The sequence below is a fragment of the Gymnoscopelus microlampas genome (assembly GCF_963454915.1).
Source record: "Gymnoscopelus microlampas genome assembly, chromosome: 24".
Lineage (NCBI taxonomy): Eukaryota > Metazoa > Chordata > Actinopteri > Myctophiformes > Myctophidae > Gymnoscopelus > Gymnoscopelus microlampas.
Window position 1 is genome coordinate 14,619,727 of NC_139961.1, and position 21,180 is coordinate 14,640,906.

At 41.3% G+C, this 21,180-nt stretch overlaps 1 protein-coding gene across 1 annotated transcript in view; it reads right to left on the minus strand.

Annotated features, from left to right (window-relative positions):
- The window catches only part of als2b (alsin Rho guanine nucleotide exchange factor ALS2 b), a 76,334-nt gene that overhangs the window by 17,743 nt on the left and 37,411 nt on the right, over positions 1-21,180 (minus strand). The window contains exons 17-25 of the mRNA XM_084050683.1: positions 17,598-17,729; positions 16,300-16,428; positions 9,211-9,281; positions 7,880-7,946; positions 6,850-7,070; positions 5,939-6,004; positions 5,505-5,603; positions 4,402-4,566; positions 1,592-1,703 (exon numbers count right to left, since the gene is read on the minus strand). Coding sequence (XP_083906809.1) covers positions 1,592-1,703; positions 4,402-4,566; positions 5,505-5,603; positions 5,939-6,004; positions 6,850-7,070; positions 7,880-7,946; positions 9,211-9,281; positions 16,300-16,428; positions 17,598-17,729 — 1,062 coding nt within the window. The remainder of the gene's footprint in view (positions 1-1,591; positions 1,704-4,401; positions 4,567-5,504; positions 5,604-5,938; positions 6,005-6,849; positions 7,071-7,879; positions 7,947-9,210; positions 9,282-16,299; positions 16,429-17,597; positions 17,730-21,180) is intronic.

Here is a 21,180-nt window from a genome sequence, read left to right on the forward strand (position 1 = left end):
ACGGAGGAATACAGGCTAATAAATGTCTAATAAATGTCAACATCAAGTTTCATTCTCATCAATTTAACCCATTAAGACCTGAAACGCATCTGTGTCACTTCTTCATTTGAGCTAAAAAAGCATTATTTTACACTTTGGCTATTCAAAAATAGCAGATCTACAAGCTCATAGCGCGGCACCGAGTGCCGCGCTATGAGCTTGTAGATCTGCTATTTTTGGAAAAATTGAGAAAAATTGTGCAAATCTTTGAATATATATATTTTTAAAGCTCACATTTGTAACTCAAATATTTGCTTCTGGGGGTCCCTGTAACAACATATTTTGAGATGGGGGTCCGCGGCCAAATACATATACATTTTGGGGTCCTTGACATTAAAAAGTTTGAAAACCAGTGACATAGCAATATAAGTTAAAAAAAAAAAAACTGTTAGGATTTACAAGACATTTGTAGAATCCTTAATGGGTTAAGGTCCGTTACTGCCACCGTGCTGAACCATTTCCACTGTGACCAATGGGCTCGTCTCCTGGAAGTGCCATTTACTTCTAAAGGAATCGAGGAGTAAGAGCTAGCAATGATGAGGGGGGAGAGCATCTTCTTCTGGTCCCCATGGGGGAGGGGACATTACTGTTACTGCTTATGAGCGGTGGTGGAAGAAGTACTCGGACATTTTACTCAAGTAAAAGTAGCAATACCACAATATATAAAAGACAAAAAGCCTGTGTTAAAAATGTTACGTGAGTAAAAGTACAAAAGTATTGGCATCAAACCATACTTAAAGTACCAAAAGTAAAAGTACTAAAATGTTTGAAAATACCTCAAAATTGTACTTAAGTACAGTACTTGAGTGAATGTACTTAGTTACAGTACAGTTAACACACTGCTTATGAGTGCACGAGGGGGCTATAAGGGGTTATGTGTCTTGCTCTCAGGGACACTATGACACATTCACTGGACGAGCTGAGGGTCGAACCCGTTGACCCTCTGAGTCCCAGACAGCCTCTCTCTACCCTCTCAGCCAGTGGCGTGCACAGGCATTTTGAGGGGCAGGTGCTCAAGTAAATTATACTTTTTTTTTGTTTACTTGGTCTGCTCTTTTTTGGGGCGGTGTAGCCGCCCCCTATAAGTGAGTTTTGGACACCGACCAAAACATTTGTGTACCCCTAACCCTTCCATTGTTAATGCAAATCGATACTTTTTTCATATCAGCCAATCACATTACAGCTAGTGTCATCACCACTAACTGTAATGTGATTGGCTGACTTTGCAAATTCAGGACTGTGATTGGCTAGCGAAACACATGACACATGTGCAGCCCTATGAATAGCAGTATGGACAGTATGGAAAAAGTCATTTATTCTTTTTTTAAAGTGAGTCATGTTGTGATGACCACACACCGCCCACTTCACACTGGGTGTGATTTTTTATTCCCTCTACACCTATACCTCTTTGCCAAAAATAGCCGATCTACAAGCCCACAACGCCTCGCAGCGCGAGGCGTTGTGGGCTTGTAGATCGAGCTCGAGCACCACCTAGAGTGTATCTGTGCACGTCCCTGCAGCCTTGGGACCCTCTTTTTGGCTGAACGCTCACCATCATCTTGTTGTCCTTGAAGAAGCCCTCGTAGTAGAGACCGAACTGGGTGACGACCACGCCGGTGCCCTGTCGCTGGTGGTCCTGCCACATGCCCATGTACTTCTCCCCTCTGTGACACACACACACACACACACACACACACACACACACACACACACACACACACACACACACACACACACACACACACACACACACACACACACACACACACACACACACACACACACACACACACACACACACACACACGTTAGGGCTTTCACGACTAGAGATTTTTACAGGTCGACTAATTTGACCCAGTGGTAGTCGACTAGTCGACTAGTCGAAATTTAAATTACAAAAAAAAAATTACAAAAAAAAAAAAAAAAAAAACTTTTTTTTTTTGTTTTTTTTGGGTGGCACTGTTTTAATACCATCCTACTACTATATTACTATTATTATTATCCTCCTGCCCTTATTTTTATGGCGTTTTAAGGGAAGCGCTTCTGGCACAGCAGCACAGCACCACAGCAGCGTCTCCAAGGATCCCCATTGCCCAATAATAGGCTTTTATTGGGCATGCTTTTGACCCCCTTTTGATAAAAAATAAAGTCAGGAGGATAATAATAATAGTAAGATGGGCAATTGCTATAGCATTAAAAGTTAAATTTAAAAAAAAATAGTTTTTTTTTCAACTATTCGACTAGTGCCAACAAGGTCGACTAGTGGTTATACTAGTCGACTAGTCGACTAGTTGGTGAAAGCCCTAACACACGTTTGCGCGGGTTGACCCGTTACCCGCGGGTCAACCCGCGGCGCGGGGGGGGCGGACAGTCAAGATTTCAGAGGCAATTATGCGGGTTGCGGGTGTTGCGGGTCATCAACGACCACTCTCACACGCAAAAAAAAAATCACATTTAAGCCTATTATTAATGTTAATATTTGGATAAAACTACCATTAAAACCCATCATAATTATTTCAAGTTTTTATCATGATCTGACAATGTCAGTGTGGGTTCATTCCCGACAGCCTGGTGCTGCTGTGTCTCACAGCGCTGCAGTTATCCCATAGGTCAGCCTATTCTTCGTACCATGGTGTTGCGCGTTGAAAATATCAGACCTACAAGCTCACAACACGTCGCAACGCGCCGCGCTGTGAGCTTATATGTCTGCTATGTTCGATATGCAACAACACCGCCATACGGCGAAGCACAAATGTAGCTTTACACAGCTGCATCTCCTCCTAATCAGCGCTGCGTTAAGGGTGGTTCGCTCGGGTGTAATGATAAACAGAACCGGGGTCCCGAAGTGATAGAATATGAACCAAGCCGGACACACTTGACGATAATAAAACCCGTCAAAACCAGAACTCGTATGGGTCGTGGATATTATACAAGCAAGCACAGTGACTGTCTGTCTGTCTGTCTGCAATGGATAAAGTGTTAGTGGCGAAAGTTGGTGACACACATACACGTTTAAATTAAAAATACATTAACAACAGAGTAGCCTAAAGGTTGTGTGTCAAATTACATTAGTAGAAATTACCCTCATATCATGTTTTGGTCGTGTCTATATCAAAATGGTGTAAGTGGTTTAACAGCTGATCCCAATCAACAGTTCTAATAATAACTACTACCCTTTGAACAGCAAAACAAACACAAAAAGAACAGTTCCCAATTTAACCAGTAGAGGGCGACAGTGACCGACACTGATGGGAGGACAGTTTGATATTTATCATCAACCTATAGTGTCCAGTAATTATTATGATTATTTAACATTTTAGTACTTTTACTTTTGGTACTTTAAGTACATTTTGATACCAATACTTTTGTACTTTTACTCAAGTCAATTTTGAATTCCAGACTTACTTACTTCCTTGTAACAGAGTACTTCTACATTGCAGTATTGATACTTTTAGAGCAGGGGTCTTCCAACGTTTTCAGGCCAAGCACCCCCTATCTGAGAGAGAGATGAAGCAGGGACCCCCACTACATATTGTATAGAGATGAGAGATGAAGCAGGGACCCCCTCTATATTGCATAAAATTGTGTTTTAGATTAAACTTTTTTGTTTACTTGGTCTGCTCTTTTTTTCCCTCTAAACCTATACCTCTTTGCCAAAAATAGCAGATCTACAAGCTCACAACGCCTCGCAGCGCGAGGCGTTGTGAGCTTGTAGATCTGCTATTTTTGGCTAAAGTTCTCCTCAGAAAAAGGGATGCAAGCCTACTAGCCTAGGGCAGGGGTTCTCAACCTTTTCAGGCCGTGACCCCCAAAATAATGATATTATTTCCCACGACCCCCCGCATGCACGCGCAATTTTTTTTTGCGGTTCTGGGCGGATTGGGTTTGTTTTCCCGTTTTTTGGTTACTTTATTTTGGTTTTAGGGTTAGGGTTAGGTTATTTAATTATAATAGGTTATTTGATAATTATTTATTATATTACATTAAAAATGTTTTCCTAATGTTAATAATGAAATATTTTTATCTTGAATTTAGTAAATTAACTGATAAAACATGAATTAATAATAACATAAAAAATATTTTGTTAAAAAAAAAAAAAAAACTTTTTTTTTTTTTTTTTTTTCACATTCACCAAAATAATTTGGTGACCCCCCCAAATTATTTGGCGACCCCCCTGGGGGTAAAAACAAATGGTAAAACAAATAATCATTTCACACAAAGATTTGGCGGACCCCCTGTAGTAACTCTGAGGACCCCCTGTTGAAGACCCCTGTTTTAGAGTACTTTTTACATCACTGCTCTCTCCGCCGTACCGCTGCCATCAGATCAATCGGGGACAAAAAAAAACACAAAGAAACGTACTTGGTGATGTCGTCCAGCACGCCGTAGCCCGTCTTCTTGTCGTGCAGCCAGTGTCCAATGAAGACGCTGGGGGACGAGGTGTTGAGCTTGCCGCTGCGCAGCATGCCGTGGCCGTGACGCATGCTGTCCTGGAACGAGCCCTCGTACACCTCGCCGCTCGCATAACTGAAGAGAGGCGAGAGACAGACCAGATAGATCAGGGGTCTTCAACGTTTTTCAGCCCAAGGACCCCCTTAGCTGAGAGAGAGATGAAGCAGGGACCCCCCTCTTTATTGTATAGAATTGTGTTTCAAATTCAACTTTTTTTCGTTTACATGGTCTGCTCTTTTGTCCATCTACACCTATACCTCTTAGCCAAAAATAGCCGATCTACAAGCTCACAACGCCTCGCAGCGCGAGGCGTTGTGAGCTTGTAGATCGGCTATTTTTGGCTAAAGTTCTCCTCAGAAAAGGGATGCTAGGGTTCAAGTGGTTAAGGTAAAAAAGAAACATCATATCACACAAAGATTTGGCGGACCCCCTGTAGTAACTCTGAGGACCCCCAAGGGGTCCCGGACCCCCTGTTGAAGACCTCTGAGATAGACAATTTTCCTTCAGAAATGTTCCAAAAAAATTACAAAAACATTCATAAGCTATAAGCTATAACCTTTATTTTAGACATTGGCTATTCAAAAATAACAGATCTACAAGCTCACAATGCATCACATTGCAACGCATTGTGAGCTTGTAGATCGGCCATTTTCAAATGGCCAAAAAGGTACGTACAAGAAAGTAACTAGTAACTCAAGTACAATATTTGCCTCTGAGATGTAGTGGAGTAGAAGTAAAAGTACTGAAAACTGGAAATACTCCAGTAAAGTAACAATACCTCAAAATTGTACTTAAGTACAGTACTCGAGTAAATGTACTTAGTTACTTTACACCACTGCAAAATACTTTGTAGAACAGAACAGAGAACAGCTACCAGAGTTTAGCTGGAACACACACACACACACACACACACACACACACACACACACACACACACACACACACACACACACACACACACACACACACACACACACACACACACACACACACACACACACACACACACCCACCTGTATGTCCCTAAGCCATCCTTTTTGCCTTCTTTCCAGTAGCCTTGGTAGTGATCATTCTTGTTCAGAGCCTTGTTGGGAGCGATGTGCTCGCCAAACCTGCACACGCACACGCGCACACGCACGCACACACACACACACACACACACACACACACACACACACCCGCAAATAGAAAAACATAGGCTTACGGTACATATACTGTATATATATGACAAAGGAAGCTTGTTATATTTAGTGCAAGAATACTGAATGTACATTTGTAGATCGTGTAATCAAAGATTTGCACACATTTTCAAGATTTTTCAAAAACAGCACATCTGCAAGCTCATAGCGCGGCACTCGGTGCCGCGCTATGAGCTTGCAGATCTGCTGTTAGCCAAAGGAATCTTAAAATGACACAGATGCGTTCTCGAATTGAATGGGTTACTCACCCATCCTCCAGTCCGTTCTTGAAGGTCCCCGTGTAGATTCTCCCATCAGGCCATTTCAACAATCCCCTGACAGAACACATGACAGAACACAATGAGGACGGTACTTAAAGGGATATTTCACTTTAAAAAACAAATCAGGGTCATTTTATCGTCTACTCAGGCTTTTGAGAGCACCCCGGACGGTCTTAAGTTGCTTGATTCAGTATTTAGATATTTGATATTCATTTTATCCCTTCGTATACAAACCCATTATAACTTCAAACTCCATTTTTAAGATGTTAGATTCATCGAAAACTATTTAACTATTTTTTAAACTATTTTTATTAAAGAAGAAAACCCGCACTGGATCCGCAGTTCCGGATCTTCAACTATTAAAATCAACAGAAAGTTGACAATTTTATTAAAAAAACAAACAGTCCTGGGTTTGGAGATGTTTTACAGTATATTGTCTGAATCAGCTTGGTTTGTGTTCATTAATGTGCTAAAAGAGTGACTTTGAGAGCTGTTTTACCGTACACTGTTAAGTCAATGAGGAGCATATTTTTAATTATCAATTTCTAATCAATGGAGTAATTATTTTAGATTTCTTGTCCACCTTTGGAGTTACACCATGGCAAGGTAACTACGAAACCCAAACCTCTACCAAGGTGGTCTTGCCCTTTAAAACCCATTAAGACCTGGAACGCATCTGTGTCACTTTAGATTTCTCTAGCTATTCAAAAATAGCAGATATACAAGCTCATAGCGCGGCACCGAGTGCCGCGCTATGAGCTTGTAGATCTGCTATTTTTGAAAAATCGTGAAAATGATTTTTTTTCCGAAAAACTGTTAGGATTTAGAACATTTTTAGAAGCGGCCTCAGGTCTTAATGGGTTAAGACAATTATGTAATAATTGTGACAGAGGCCCCACCTGCCGTTGGGCTTGCCGGCCAGCCAGCGTCCCTCGTAGGTGGCCTCTTTGAGCCGGCTGTCCTTGTAGAAGGTGTAGGAGGCCGTCCTCGAAATGGGAGGCTCCGCCCTCACCTCCGCCTTCGTCCCCGCCCCCGAGCTGTGGTTGGAGGAGGCGGTCTCCTGCCCCGCCCCGCTCAGCGCCTGGTCCACGGCCTGGTGGATGGAGCGAAGCCACTTGGCCTGAAGGACGGACGTGATCGCACGCATTGGATTAAAGCAAATTAAAATCTCACGACTGTAAATGTTTGTATCAGCAAGTCCTAATGTGTGATTTGCAGTGGTGTAAAGTAACTAAGTACATGTACTTGAGTACTGTACTTAACACATTCACTGCCTGAATTATTTTCACTGCCTATTAATATTCATGCCAGACATTTTTCAATGAAAAAAAAAAAAAGTACTCAGGAGCCGAGATACAGAATTTTAAAGTTTTAAGTTAACAAGGAAGTGGATAGGAGTCTAGATCTTCGAAAAATCATATCTCCTTGGTCCTATGGGTCCTTTTGGGTATTTATTTATTTATTTTTTATTTTTTTATAAAAACTCATTCTTGGCAATCAAGTGATGAAAAACTAAAAACGAGTTAACTTGATCTAGGCAATCAATGTGTTAAGTATAATTTTGAGGTACTTCCAATTTTCAATACTTTTACTTCTACACCACTACATCTCATAGTAAAATATTGTACCATTTTACATATATTGTATAATATATATATATACATAATGTTATAAGTAATATTTACAAAATTACATTGTAATATTGTACCCCCCAAGGAGCATACTTTGAACGATCAATTTCTAATGAATGGAGCAATTATTTTTTAATTCTCGTCCACCTTTGTGGAGTTACATCGTGGCAAGGTAACTACACAACCCAAACCTCTACCAAAGTGGTCTTGCCCTTTAAACGGATCAACAGCATCCAAAGAAAATGTGGCAGGCAATTTGAGACAAACAACCTCCCGCTGTCAGCCAGACTAGCCTTACCTTCTCCATGGGTGAGCAGGCCAGCAGAGTGAAGGTCTCTTCTGGTGAGATCACCTTCAACCCATACCTTGACGAGACAAAAAAAACACCAACAGTACAACTCAGTATGCAGTGTGCTGACAATGTATACTGAAGGTACGTACTGTATATGGTTCCTACCCTACAGTATGTCACTCTTCTCATTTTGTTCTCAACAATGCATCAAATTATAGACGCTGGGGACCCCCCACATTTTTCCATTTCAAAAGTCCACCCTTTGGTCTACACCAGGGGTCTTCAACGTTTTCGGGCCAAGGACCCCTTAGCTGAGAGAGAGATGAAGCAGGGACCCCCTCTATATTGTATAAAATTGTGTTTTAGATTCAATCTTTTTTTTTTTACTTGGTCTGCTCTTTTTTCCCTCTAAACCTATACCTCTTTGCCAAAAATAGCCGATCTACAAGCTCTCAACGCCTCGCAGCGCGAGGCGTTGTGAGCTTGTAGATCTCCTGCTAAAGTTCTCCTCAGAAAAGGGATGCTAGGGTTCAAGTGGTTATGGTAAAAATAAAAATCATATCACACAAAGATTTGGTGGACCCCCTGTAGTAACTCTGAGGACGCCCTAGTGGTCCCGGACCCCCTGTTGAAGACCCCTGGTCTGCACAGTATTGACTGGCGGTGTTGATTTCGTCGACAAAAAATGATGACTACAAATGTCTGTTGACCTTTTTTAACTTACGAAAAACTAAATAAAAACGAAATAAAAAGTAAAGACTAAAACTATGACTAAATATACTGACAATTTTGTAAACAAATAAAAACTAGACTAAAATGTTTGGGATGAACGAGTGGAGTAGAGATCCAGTAGCAGGGCCGGATCTACCATATGGGCAGGGGCACCTGGGCATCAGGGGGCGCGCGTGCGCGAATCGGGCACCCGCGCGCGGGCGCATGAGGGGGGGGCCCATTGCAGTTCCAGTGCCCAGGGGCACTGAGAGGTGTTAATCCAGCCCTGTCCAGTAGAACTAAAACACAAGTTGTTATATGTTTGGTTGCGCTCGGGTGTTGCACTCTGAAAATAGCAGATCTACAAGCTCACGACGAGTCACGCTGCGACGCGTTGTGAGCTTGTAGATCGGCTATTTTCAGCACGCAACCAAGTGTAAAATCAGCCATTAGCGAATAGCTAATAGTGTCTCCATGACAAGGCCTTAGTGCTCCACAGTTGACCATAGTTCTGCACACTTATTATAATATAATCATATATTATACGCATTGGAGAAGGAGCCGTTTCATTCGCCCCAGGTGACTGCGACGTGATTGGGCAGATCTGGGACGATTGGCAGACTCACAGGCCAGTGTTCTCCTCTGGAATAGGCTCCACCCACAGCGTGGCCAACGGGAAGATGTGATGAGTGGAGAACTAGAGGAGAGGGGAAGGAGGAGGGGAGGAGAGGAGGCAGGGAGCGAGAGGGAAGGATGCCAGAAGAGGAGAAGGAAGGAGGTGAGATAGAGATTATTATTTTATTTTTTATTTTTTAATTAACCCATTAAATCCGGGAACGCATCAGTGTCATTTTTTGATTTATTTGGCAATTAAAAAATAGTAGATCTAAAAGCTCATAGTGTGGCACTCGGTTTAGCGCTATGAGCTTGTAGATCTGCAAAAGAATTATAATAATCATGAAAATGTGTGCAAATCAAATTTTTTTAAGCGAACATTTTAACCCAAAATCTTTGCTTCTGGCGATTCTACAGTTTTCTTTTTTTATTTTTTACGTATGTTCCTATTTCAGTGGTTCTCAAACTTGTTTTCATGTCAAGGACCCCCAAAATGATATGTGTATCTCAAAATTTGTCGTTGCAGGGACCCCCAGAAGCAAAGATTTGAGTTAAAAATGTTCGATTTAGTAAACATATATATATATATATTCAAAGATTTGCACACATTTTCATGATTTAAAAAAAAATAGCAGATCTACAAGCTCATAGCGTGGCACTTGGTGCCACGCTATGAGCTTGTAGATCTGCTATTTTTGTAAATTATAAAATAATGGTTTAAGTGGTTACACAGATGCGTTCCTGGTTTTAATGGGTTAAGCTTGGGCAGATACAGGCTTTATGAATGCTATTCATGAAGCGAGCCAGTAGTACGTGAACCGAATGCTGGATGATTAAATGTCCTGGAGCCTTATGGGATTACAGTCACATGCTGAGGAGGTGTTTGTTCTGTCTCTTCTCAAAAAAAGGCATGAACACTACTTTAAGGATGTCAGACAGAAGAGGAAAGAAAACTCTTAAGAAACACCAACTACTTAAAAGGCTACAGCATTCTCCCCAAGTAGTCTAACCTTTTTTTTCGGCTTAGGCAGGTTAATAAGAGAACAAAATGTGGCGCAAACGCACTGCCTTGCTGCTATTTTCAACAGATTTGTATACATTTTATACATTTGAAAGCTTGTGAAACGGGACATTCGGCATGATGACTACTTTCTACTTTTGGTATTTTAAGTCAATTTTGATACCAATACTTTTGTACTTTTACTCAAGTCAATTTTGATTTTCCGGACTTTTACTTGTAACACGAGTATTACTACATTGCAGTATTAAAGGACAACTTTGGTTTTTTACAACCAAGGTTTATATTTTAGCTTGTAATTAAAGTAAATAAAAGATGAGTGTTACATTTTTTTGATTTACTGCTTTCTATAGTTTTAGCAATTTTCGAGATATTTTTTACAGTGTGTGTCTAGTGGGCGGGGGCATTCTGTCCGGTGGTTAAATATGTCTTTTTTTACACAATAACCCAGCGTTTTCTTTATTAGTATTTACAGAAGCTTGTTTCTAGCCCCCAATAACTCACATCTGGCCATCAAAGACCACAGGACCTTTTTTTATTGCGTAAAAAAGGCATATTTAGCCACCGGACAGAATGCCCCCGCCCACTAAAAAATATTGTGAAAATTGCTAAAACTATAGAAAGCAGTAAATGAAAAAAAAATAACACTCATCTTTTATTTACTTTAATTACAAGCTAAAATATAAACCTTGGTTGTAAAAAAACAAAGTTGTCCTTTAAGTAAAAAAAGAACTTGAGTACTTTTTTTCACCACTGGGAGGAGGTACAAACACAGCTATAATCCCTCTGTAAGGGAATACAGAAACAGTGAGATAGCATACACACACACGTTGTCCACTGTGTCTGTCACCAGAAATGTCCCAAGACAAATGATGCCAAAGCACGTCAGAGACTCTATGCACTGTAAACCAGTGATTTTCAACCCTTTTCATATCAAGGTCCATTATTTATTCGGCATTAGAGCCACATAACCACCGTTTGATGAGATTTAGACACTCAAAACCAAAAACTTAGAATATTTTGTTATAGTTGGATAAGATTTTGTCCACAATTCCATCCATGCTGTATTGATGTTGGTACCATTAGGAGAGATAACAGGCAAACGTTGATCCAAATAACAATTCTTCTACATTCTCTAATTGTGTAAGACTTCTTGTAAATTAAGTAATGCAGATGTTTAACAATGATTTAACTCTTGAGAGCGTAAAATGAAACCAAATGGACCCTCACGGGTCCATTTGGTTTCATTTTACGCTCTCAAGAGTTAAAGATCTACTAAGGGTCCATTTGGTTACCAACTCTCCCATCATTTAGCTGGGGACCACCCGAGAACCCCTCAAGGACCACTGGTGGTCCCCGGACCACTGGTTGAGAACCACTGAGAGCTGAGATCCATGGTGCCAGCACAGTACAATGTTCAGACCTCAGCAGTATGAAACAGTTTAATCCTCAGAGGACTTAGTTTTGTCTTTCGACAAGACCTGCCAAAGGCCAACAAAAAAAAAACATTTGACTTTGTCTGGGAGTATGCTGCAGCACGCTTAAGGTGTGCTTTTGCAACAGGACCTGAAATAACAAGCAAACACATTTCATGACATATCCGTGGGATGCTGAATGCACTAGCAGAGAGACTCTCTACGAAAATAAGATTTCACACAGTTCAATAGCTTTCCTTTTTATCCATCATTGTAATCCGTACCTCTGTACAATTTGCAAACTGTTGATTTGACAAACCCATTGAGACCTGAAGCGGATTCTACAAAATGTCTTCTAAATCCCCACAGTTTTCTAAAAAAAAAAAAAGGTTTGTTTCTATATCAGTGGTTCTCAAACTTTTTCATAATTGTCAAGGACCCCCAAAATGATATGTATTTGGCTGCGGACCCCCATCTCAAAATATTTTGTTCCATTTTTGAATAGCCAAAGTGTAAGATAATGCTTTTTTTTTCAAATCTAAAAATGACATGCGTTCCCGGTCTTAATGGGTTAATACAGTATTCAATCAATGACACCATCAGACAGGATAATAAAATCTCAAATCTAACAAAAAATACTGCACTCTTGAGAGCCTTGTACAGTACATTGAGAGTGCAACGTGTTAAATTGGCGCGTCCATGTGTTCTTTATTCAGGACAGGAGGGCTGATCCAATCTCAAAGGGCTGAAAGAGTGGGTACTGGAGTATACATAGGGTAGAGAGGGTTCCATGGAAGCCATGGTCTCAAACACTACACTACTCACTAGTCATGGGTAAGGAGCTACACTAAGACAGCACCCATTTGTAAAAGAGGCCTGTCCTCAATCATTGCCAATGTCAATTAAAACACAAGCCTATTAATAGGTTAAAGGGAGACTGTCCTGTACCCGGAAGGTGTTAGGTTCAATCCCCTCAATGACCAATGATTCCTTTGTAAGCTTATTTAAGTGCGTCACTGCACACAGCTCCCCCAAGTGGCCAAGCACGCACATAACAAATAATGAGGTAAATATACTGTATAGGCCAGTGGTTCTCAAAAATGGTATCCGGGGACCCCCAGGGATCCTTAAGGGGGTTCCAGGGGCTCCCCAGCAAAATGTGTTAATATAGCATCACAATAATTTTAACCACTTTAACCTTTTACACTTTGGCTATTCAAAAATAGCAGATATACAAGCTCATAGCGTGGCACCGAGTGCCACACTATAGTAGCGTGTAGATCTGCTATTTTTGAAAATCGTGAATATTTGTGCAAATCTTTGAACATAATATTTTTTTAAAGCGAACATTTGTAACTGAAATCTTTGTTTCTGGGGGGGGGTCCCTGGAACAAAATATTTTGACACGGGGGTCCGCGGCTAAATACATATCATTTTGGGGGTCCTTGACATGAATAAGTTTGAGAACCACAGAGGCAACCTCTTTTTAATTTTTAGAACTCTGCATTTTTCCAAAAAGAGGAAGTCAGATTCTATTTTGGTCCGTGCTGGTTGTGTGTGCAATGTCTGGGAGCCTGTGCATACTACCTGCACAGCTTTAACCCATTAAGAACGTGTGGAGTTTGGCACCGGGTGAAAAAAATGGGTTACAAAAATAGCGGGATAAAAATTATATAAAAAAAAAAAGACCGGGAACGCATCTGTATCATTTTTAGATTTCTTTGGCTATTTTTTGGAAAAGAATCGTGAAAATGTGAGCAAATCTTTGAATATTATATATACATTTTTTAACTCAAATCTTTGAATCTGGGGGGGTCCCTGGAACAAAACCTTTTGAGATGGGGGTCCGCAGCCAAATACATGGCATTTTAGGGGTCCTTGACATCAAAAAAAGTTTGAGAACCACTGATATTATAGCAACATAGTTTTTTTTTTTTTAAACTGTTAATATTTAGAAGACATTTGAAAAAATCCACAGAAGCAAAGATTTGAATTAAAAATGTTCACTTTAAAAATATATCTATTCAAAAGATTTGCACACATTTTCACGATTAAAACAAAATAGCAGCTATAGAAGCTCATAGCGCGGCACTCGGTGCCGCGCTATGAGCTTGTAGATCTGATATTTTTTGAATAGCCCAAAGAAATCTTAAAATGACACAGATGCGTTCCCGGTCTTAATGGCTTATTAAAAGGGAACAGAGGATCACAAAAAGGAGACGTTTCAACAAGAGAACACGGTTTCATCCGATCATGATACCAAAAAAAAGAGTGCTATAGTCAAAGAAAAAACAGGCATCATCACAACTGGGGAAGTGGGACCAAAATGCTCGGGGGGGGGGGGGGGGGTGCCCCTAAGGACTGGTGCATCATTACTAGACAGGGAGGAAGGAGGAAGCGAAGGCAGACACAAAGAAGAGGAAGATAAAGTGAAAGTGAGAAAAGAGAAACGAGAGGGAAGAGCAAGAAAGACAGAGAGCGAAGTGACAGTCAGCGAGGCAGACAGCGAGAGAGAGAGAGAGAGAGAGAGAGAGAGAGAGAGAGAGAGAGAGAGAGAGAGAGACTAGATTTGGGGGGTGGTGAGGGGGTATCGCTACCGTTTTTTTTCACTGGCTCCTTGTACTTACGAGACTTTTATAAGGCGCCACGCCCTGACAGCACGGAGACAAACACACACACACACACACACACACACACACACACAAATACTTGAAAACACACCAGGAACAGCGTTTCAGAAAAGAGATTTGACACAGCCCATGCAGGAAGAGGTGCTGGTGTGTGCGTGTGCGCGTGTGTGTGTGTGTGTGTGTGTGTGTGTGTGTGTGTGTGTGTGTGTGTGTGTGTGTGTGTGTGTGTGTGTGTGTGTGTGTGTGTGTGTGTGTGTGTGTGTGCGTGTGTGCGTGTGTCCGTCTAGCTGACTTTTGCATGTGCTGGTACGTATGTGCATTTATGAGCATGTGCAAAATTATGCAAGTGTAAATGTGTGTTTTGGCCAGTGGTGTAAAGTAACTAAGTACATTTACTCAAGTACTGTACTTAACACATCGGGTGCCGAACGGTCTGGACCGTGTTTTCACATAGTAGCGCTCTGGTGCCGATCACGGTCCGAACCGTGTTTGGTGTCTTTTTGTTTGTTTTTTTTTCGTTTTTTTCCATACGGGAGGGGCTGGAGCAGCTTTGGGATTGGGATCACCCACGGTGAATCTGACAAGGATGGGCCAGATGCATCATCGTGTCAAAAAACATGGCGCGCATCCGCTCTATTTCCTTCTCTAAAACCCCTATAACTCCGAAACGTTTTACACTGGGGAAAACGACTCATTTTGTGTGCACGATCGCTCCGCCATTGTTACTCGCGTGAGCGATGTTATCGTTCCAGGCGTTAGCCAGGACCATCGGGCAAAATGGAGGCATGCTTTTTTTTTTCTCATGGAATGCACGTCGTGGAGTCTACAGCTTAAACAGCGCTGCGCAGCTCAACGGTGAGATTTCGGCACCGAACGTAATCTGTTATTATAAAATGCTGGCACCCGATGTGTTAAGTACAATTTTTAGGTACTTTTACTTTACTGGAGCATTTCCAATTTTCAAAACTTTTACTCCGCTACAATTATTTTAAAATGATTTTAGTTACTAGTTACTTTGCAGATAAAAATATATTATATTATAAAACATACATTAACCACTTTAGCCCTATTTTATACCTAGGCTATTTGAACATAGCCGATCTACAAGCTCACCACGACGTGTTATGAGCTTGTAGATCTGCTATTTTCTTTTTCATTTTTTTAAGATATTGTTTTGGGGCCTTTTCTGCCTTCATTGATAGGACATTCGACTGACACGCAGCAACGGTCGTCGGGATCGGGACTCGAACGGGGTGCCTGGACCGCCACACTGCGGCCCAGGCCCAGATCTGCTATTTTCAAACATTTTAGTACTTTTACTTTTGGTACTTTAAGTATATCTTGATGCCAATACTTTTGTACTTTTACTCAAGTAACGTTTTGAACACAGGCCTTTTACTTTTATAGTGTGGTATTGCTACAATGCTACTTTTACTTAACCCTTTAAGACCTGAAGCCGATTCTACATGTCTCCTAAATCTCAACAGTATTCTAAAAAACGTATGTTTCTATATCAGTGGTGCTCAATCTTTTTCATGTCAAGGACCCCCAAAATGATATGTATTTGGCCGCGGACCCCCATCAAAATATTTTGTTCCAGGGACCCCCCAGAAGCAAAGATTTGAGTTAAAAATGCTCGCTTTAAAAATATATATATTCAAAGATTTGCACACATTTTCACGATTTCTAAAAAATAGCAGATCTACAAGCTCATAGCGCGGCACTCGGTGCCGCGCTATGAGCTTGTAGATCTGCTATTTTTGAATAGCCAAAGTGTAAAATAGCTCAAATCTAAAAATGACACAGATGTCTTAATGGGTTAAGTATATCTTGATGCCAATACTTTTGTACTTTTACTCAAGTAACGTTTTGAACACAGGCCTTTTACGTTTATATTGTGGTATTGCTACTTTTACTTAAGTAAAAAATATCCCAGTACTTCCACCACTGGTTTTGAATGTCTGTATCGGCCTATCGTACTGTGTTGCTGATGTGTGTGTGCGCGTGTGTGTATCTCTATGCTTGTGTGTGGCTGACCTGTGCGTGCACCAGGGCGTCGTTAAAGAGGATGAACCAGTTGACGGAGAAGCGGCCGGCGTTCTGCAGGGTCAGCGCCTTGTTGCTGCTCTCACAGATCAGACGGCGGTGGGGCTTACGCAGCGAGTCCTGAGGGGGGAGAGAGGCGAGGCAGACACATACCATTGTCTCTATGTTAAAGCCATATTTCACTTTAACCCATTAAGACCTGAGGCGACTCTTAAAAATGTTTTCTAAATCCTATCAGTTTTTTGAAAAAAATGTTTTAAAAAAAGTTTCAAGATTTTTCAAAAATAGCAGATCTACAAGCTCATAGCGCGGCACTCGGTGCCGCGCTATGAGCTTGTATATCTGCTATTTTTGAATAGCCAAAGAAAGCTAAAGTGACACAGATGCGTTCCAGGTCTTAATGGGTTAAAAAAGCAAACATTGGGTCATTATATCGTCTACTTGATTCAGTATTTAGATATTTGATATTCATTTTTTATCAGACCCCTTCCTATACAAACCCATTATAACTTCAAACTTATTTTTAGATGTATCAAAAACACCCGTCCTTGGTTCTGGTGACTCATCCTGCCCTCCTAATACGTGAGGGGCCGTGTTTTTTTGCTTCTTTTTTTTTTCGTTCATTTTTTTATTGAATTAAAATATTTTTATTTTCCAAAACAAATATTAAAAATAAATGAATAAAATAATTGAAAAAACACGGTCTCCTCACGTATTAGAAGGACAATATCAGTCACCAGAACCAAGGACGGGTGTTTCCGATGAATCCAACATGGTTAAAATGGAGTCTGAAGTTAACTTCTTGAACTTAAAAACTGTCCGGGGTGCTCCCAAAAGCCTGAGTAGACGATAAAATGACCCCAAATTGTTCTTTAAAGTGAAATATCCCGTCTAAATATAACGTCTTATTTCATCAAGGAATTCTAATGCAGAGAATGAAGCTGTGGATTGAGACAAGCTGTCAGGTCTCATCTTTCTACAATGAATAGCCAATTCTAGGGTTGGGAAATATATTGATATATAGTCTGGCATGTTGGATATTGTAATATGATATGGTGTAAGTGTCGTCTTTCCCAGATTTTAACTACTTAATTTTATTTATACTCATAATAATCTGCAAACACACGCACGCACGCACACACACACACACACACACACACACACACACACACACACACACACACACACACACACACACACACACACACACACACACACACACACACACACACACACACACACACACACACACACACACACACACACACACACACACACACACAGCATACCGTCATCTTGCCAGGGAAGCTCTTCCAGAAGTGGTAGGTGTAGTCTGCTTCCTTCCTCTTCCTCTTCAGGTGAAGGTCCAGGGCCTCGAACTTAGAGCAGCCATCTTGCAGCCTCTGGTAGTCACTGGAGCTCTGCACGCACACACGCACACACACGCACACACACACTTATAGAAATGTTGTTGACGTCTAGCTCAACCAATGAGCACTACAGCACAATCTAATTCAACATGAGGTTCTCAGTTCGATCCCGGGCTCCCCCAGAGTTAGTGTCAAAGTAATCTCTCAAGAACAGATTCTGCACTGCGTTGGAATCTATCCTGAAGGTTCGTCAGAACGTGTGCACACTGTGTGGGAGTGGGCGTGCCTTCAGATCAGGAAGCAGACCGCGCTTTACCCAATCAAATGTAGTGGGCGGGATTCACGTGTCCGTCGATCATTCCCTACTGCAAACTAACCAAAACTAATTTAACAATAGCGTCCGCGGAGCAGACAAAACCACGGAAAGATATTCACATTTGAACTTGCTCTTTCATCATAGAAACAAGTGGGCTTATAACCAAAACCATCCATGGTCTCTGGGAGAAGTGGTGTTAGTGTTCCGTGTAGAAATAGTGTTAGTGGGAATGAAAACGTAGTCGCACCACCGGAAGTGGAGCGGTGAAGGCAGACTTAAACCCTGTTTCCTTGCGCACATGTGCTGCGTCGGCATTGTCCCAGAGTATAACTGAGGAGGAACGAACAGCAGAGGTCGCTGTTTTTCCTTTTCAGTTTTCTCTGGGTTCCGAGATTGGTGTCAAAGTGTCCTTGAGCAAGACGCTGAACCCCTAATTGCTTAGGATGATTAGGTTGGTGCCTTGTATGGTTTCCTCTGCCATCGGTGTATGAATGTGTGGGTGAATGTAATGCACAATCATTGTAAAGCGCCTTGGATAAAGGCACTACATAAATGCACCATTTACCAATCCGCCATACAAAGCCAAAGTGCAGTAACTACGGAAAAAAATGGTTTTACTGATAAATTAGTTTAAAAGTGTTTCAACGGGTCAGCCAAATGAGATATCGGCATATAAGTGATATTACACCAATTGTATAGATGTTCTTTAGGCAGTTGTTTATCTCCTAAAATCACGAAGGCTTAATTTGACCTTTGCGACAGTGGTTCTCAAACTTTGAGAACCAATGTTTTGGGGTACACTCAGGGACGTGCACAGATAGACTCTAGGTGGTGCTAGAGCGCCTGCCCTTTGCCCTCTTGACCAGAAGTGCCCTTTCTTTCAGTTTACAGCAGGGGTCTTCAACAGGGGGTACGGGACCCCTAGGGGGTCCTCAGAGTTACTACAGGGGGTCCGCCAAATCTTTGTGTGATATGATTTTTCTTTTTACCATAACCACTCGAAACCTAGCATCCCTTTTCTGAGGAGAACTTTAGCCAAAAATAGCAGATCTACAAGCCCACAACGCCTCGCAGCGCGAGGCGTTGTAGGCTTGTAGATCGGCTATTTTTGGCAAAGAGGTTTAGGTGTAGAGGGAAAAAAGAGCAGACCAAGTAAACAAAAAAAAAGTATAATTTACTTGAGCACCTGCCCCTCAAAATGTCTGTGCATGCCACTGGGTACACAGATACGTCGGTGTGTCCAAAAACGTAGTTACTGCAGTGTGCCTTTGCAGGGCAGCAGAAGCGTCCCACAGTTATACCACCTAAACCTTAAACTTGGGTTTGCTGAAAATAGCCGCTCTACAAGCTCACAGCACGCTGCATTACGACGATGTTCTGAGCTTGTAGATCTAGCTTCTAGATCCTTTGCCGAAATGGTCGGCCCCCAGCATAGAGACGCCAGAGGTCATGAGGTCAGCTCTATGTAAGCAGGGCTAGGTGATGCAAGAGAAGAAACAAACGTCCGATAACGAGCAACGTACCTGTACTTCTGCCTGTTTGCACACATTGGAGGGATGAAAAAAGAACTATGAATCACTGTTTTGTGATTCATAACCAGTCACCTTGATAAGTATATATACGTTTCAGTTTAACTGTACTTCCCATGATGCATTGTTCTGCACCTGACTTAACTCATTGACTGCCATTGACGAGTACACTCGTCATTTGGCCACGACGCCAACTCGTCCAATAGGACATAGCGGTGTCGGCCATTTTCTGGTTTCATCGTTCCAGACCCTATTGATTTTTCCCATAGAGATGTCCAAACATATTTATATCAATTATTTTAACCGATTGAGACCTGAAGCCGATTCTACATGTCTCCTAAATCCCAACAGTATTCTGAAAAACGTATGTTTCTATATCGGTGGTGCTCAATCTTTTTCATGTCAAGGACCCCCAGAATTATATGTATTTGGCCGCGGACCCCCATCTCAAAATATGTTGTTCCAGGGACCCCCCAGAAGCAAAGATTTAAGTTAAAAATGTTTTAAAAATATATATATATTCAAAGATTTGCACACATTTTCACGAATTTTCAAAAATAGCAGATCTACAAGCTCGTAGCGTAAGCTATGAGCTTGTGCAGTATATCTGCCATTTTTGAATAGCCCAAAGGGTAAAATAAGGCTTTTTCGCTCAAATCTAAAAATGACACAGTTCCAGGTCTTAATGGGTTAAGCCTAGAATCACACCATTCAGGATCCTGGTGATTCGCATGACCATAAAAACATTTGATTCTGTGATTATAATTTAAAAATAAATGTTTTATGGTCATGATTCACCAGGATCCTGGATGGCTTGATTCTAGGCTTAAATTAATTGATATATATGTATTTTTTTCAGAAATCTCGATGGGAAAAATGAATGGGGTCTGGAACAATGGAATCGGAAAATGATGTTTAACTCTGGCAGTCAATGAGTACATTTTTACATTCACCTACATTCTCAAGCATAGCTTTTGATGTCATAACATGGAACATAATGGAACAAAGACAAGCATTCGCATTCAGGTGAAATTGTGCATGATGAGTCAGCAAAGCAGATTATTCCCTTACCAAAACATTATTACACGGATATAATCAAACTCTACAAGCTCATAACGCGTCGCTTCGCGCTGCGTTTCGAGCTTGTAGATCTGCTCATTTTCATGATTCTGTGTGACGCTGTAGTATAGTGCAGTGGTTTTCAACCAGTGGTCCGGGGACCACCAGTGGTCCTTGAGGGGGTACCAGGGGGTCCCCAGCAAAATTAGTTAACATAAGCGTCACAATCATTTTAACCACTTAGCTTTGGCTATTCAAAAATAGCAGATCTACAAGCTCATAGCGCGGCACCGAGTGCCGCGCTATGAGCTTGTAGATCTGCTATTTTTGGAAAATCTTGAAAATGTGTGCATATCTTCGAATGTATATATTTTTTAAAGCGAACATTTTTAACTCAAATCTGTACTTCTGGGGGGTCCCTGGCACAACATTTTCCGATGGGGGTCCGCGGCCAAATGTATATACATTTAGGGGTCCTTGGCATGAAACAGGTTGAAAACCACTGGTATAGTGTGATCAAGTAGGGCGTTAATTTACGAAAAAAAAAACACAAAAAATAAAACCTATGGAGATAAGAGGTTTCTGCGGTGACAATAAA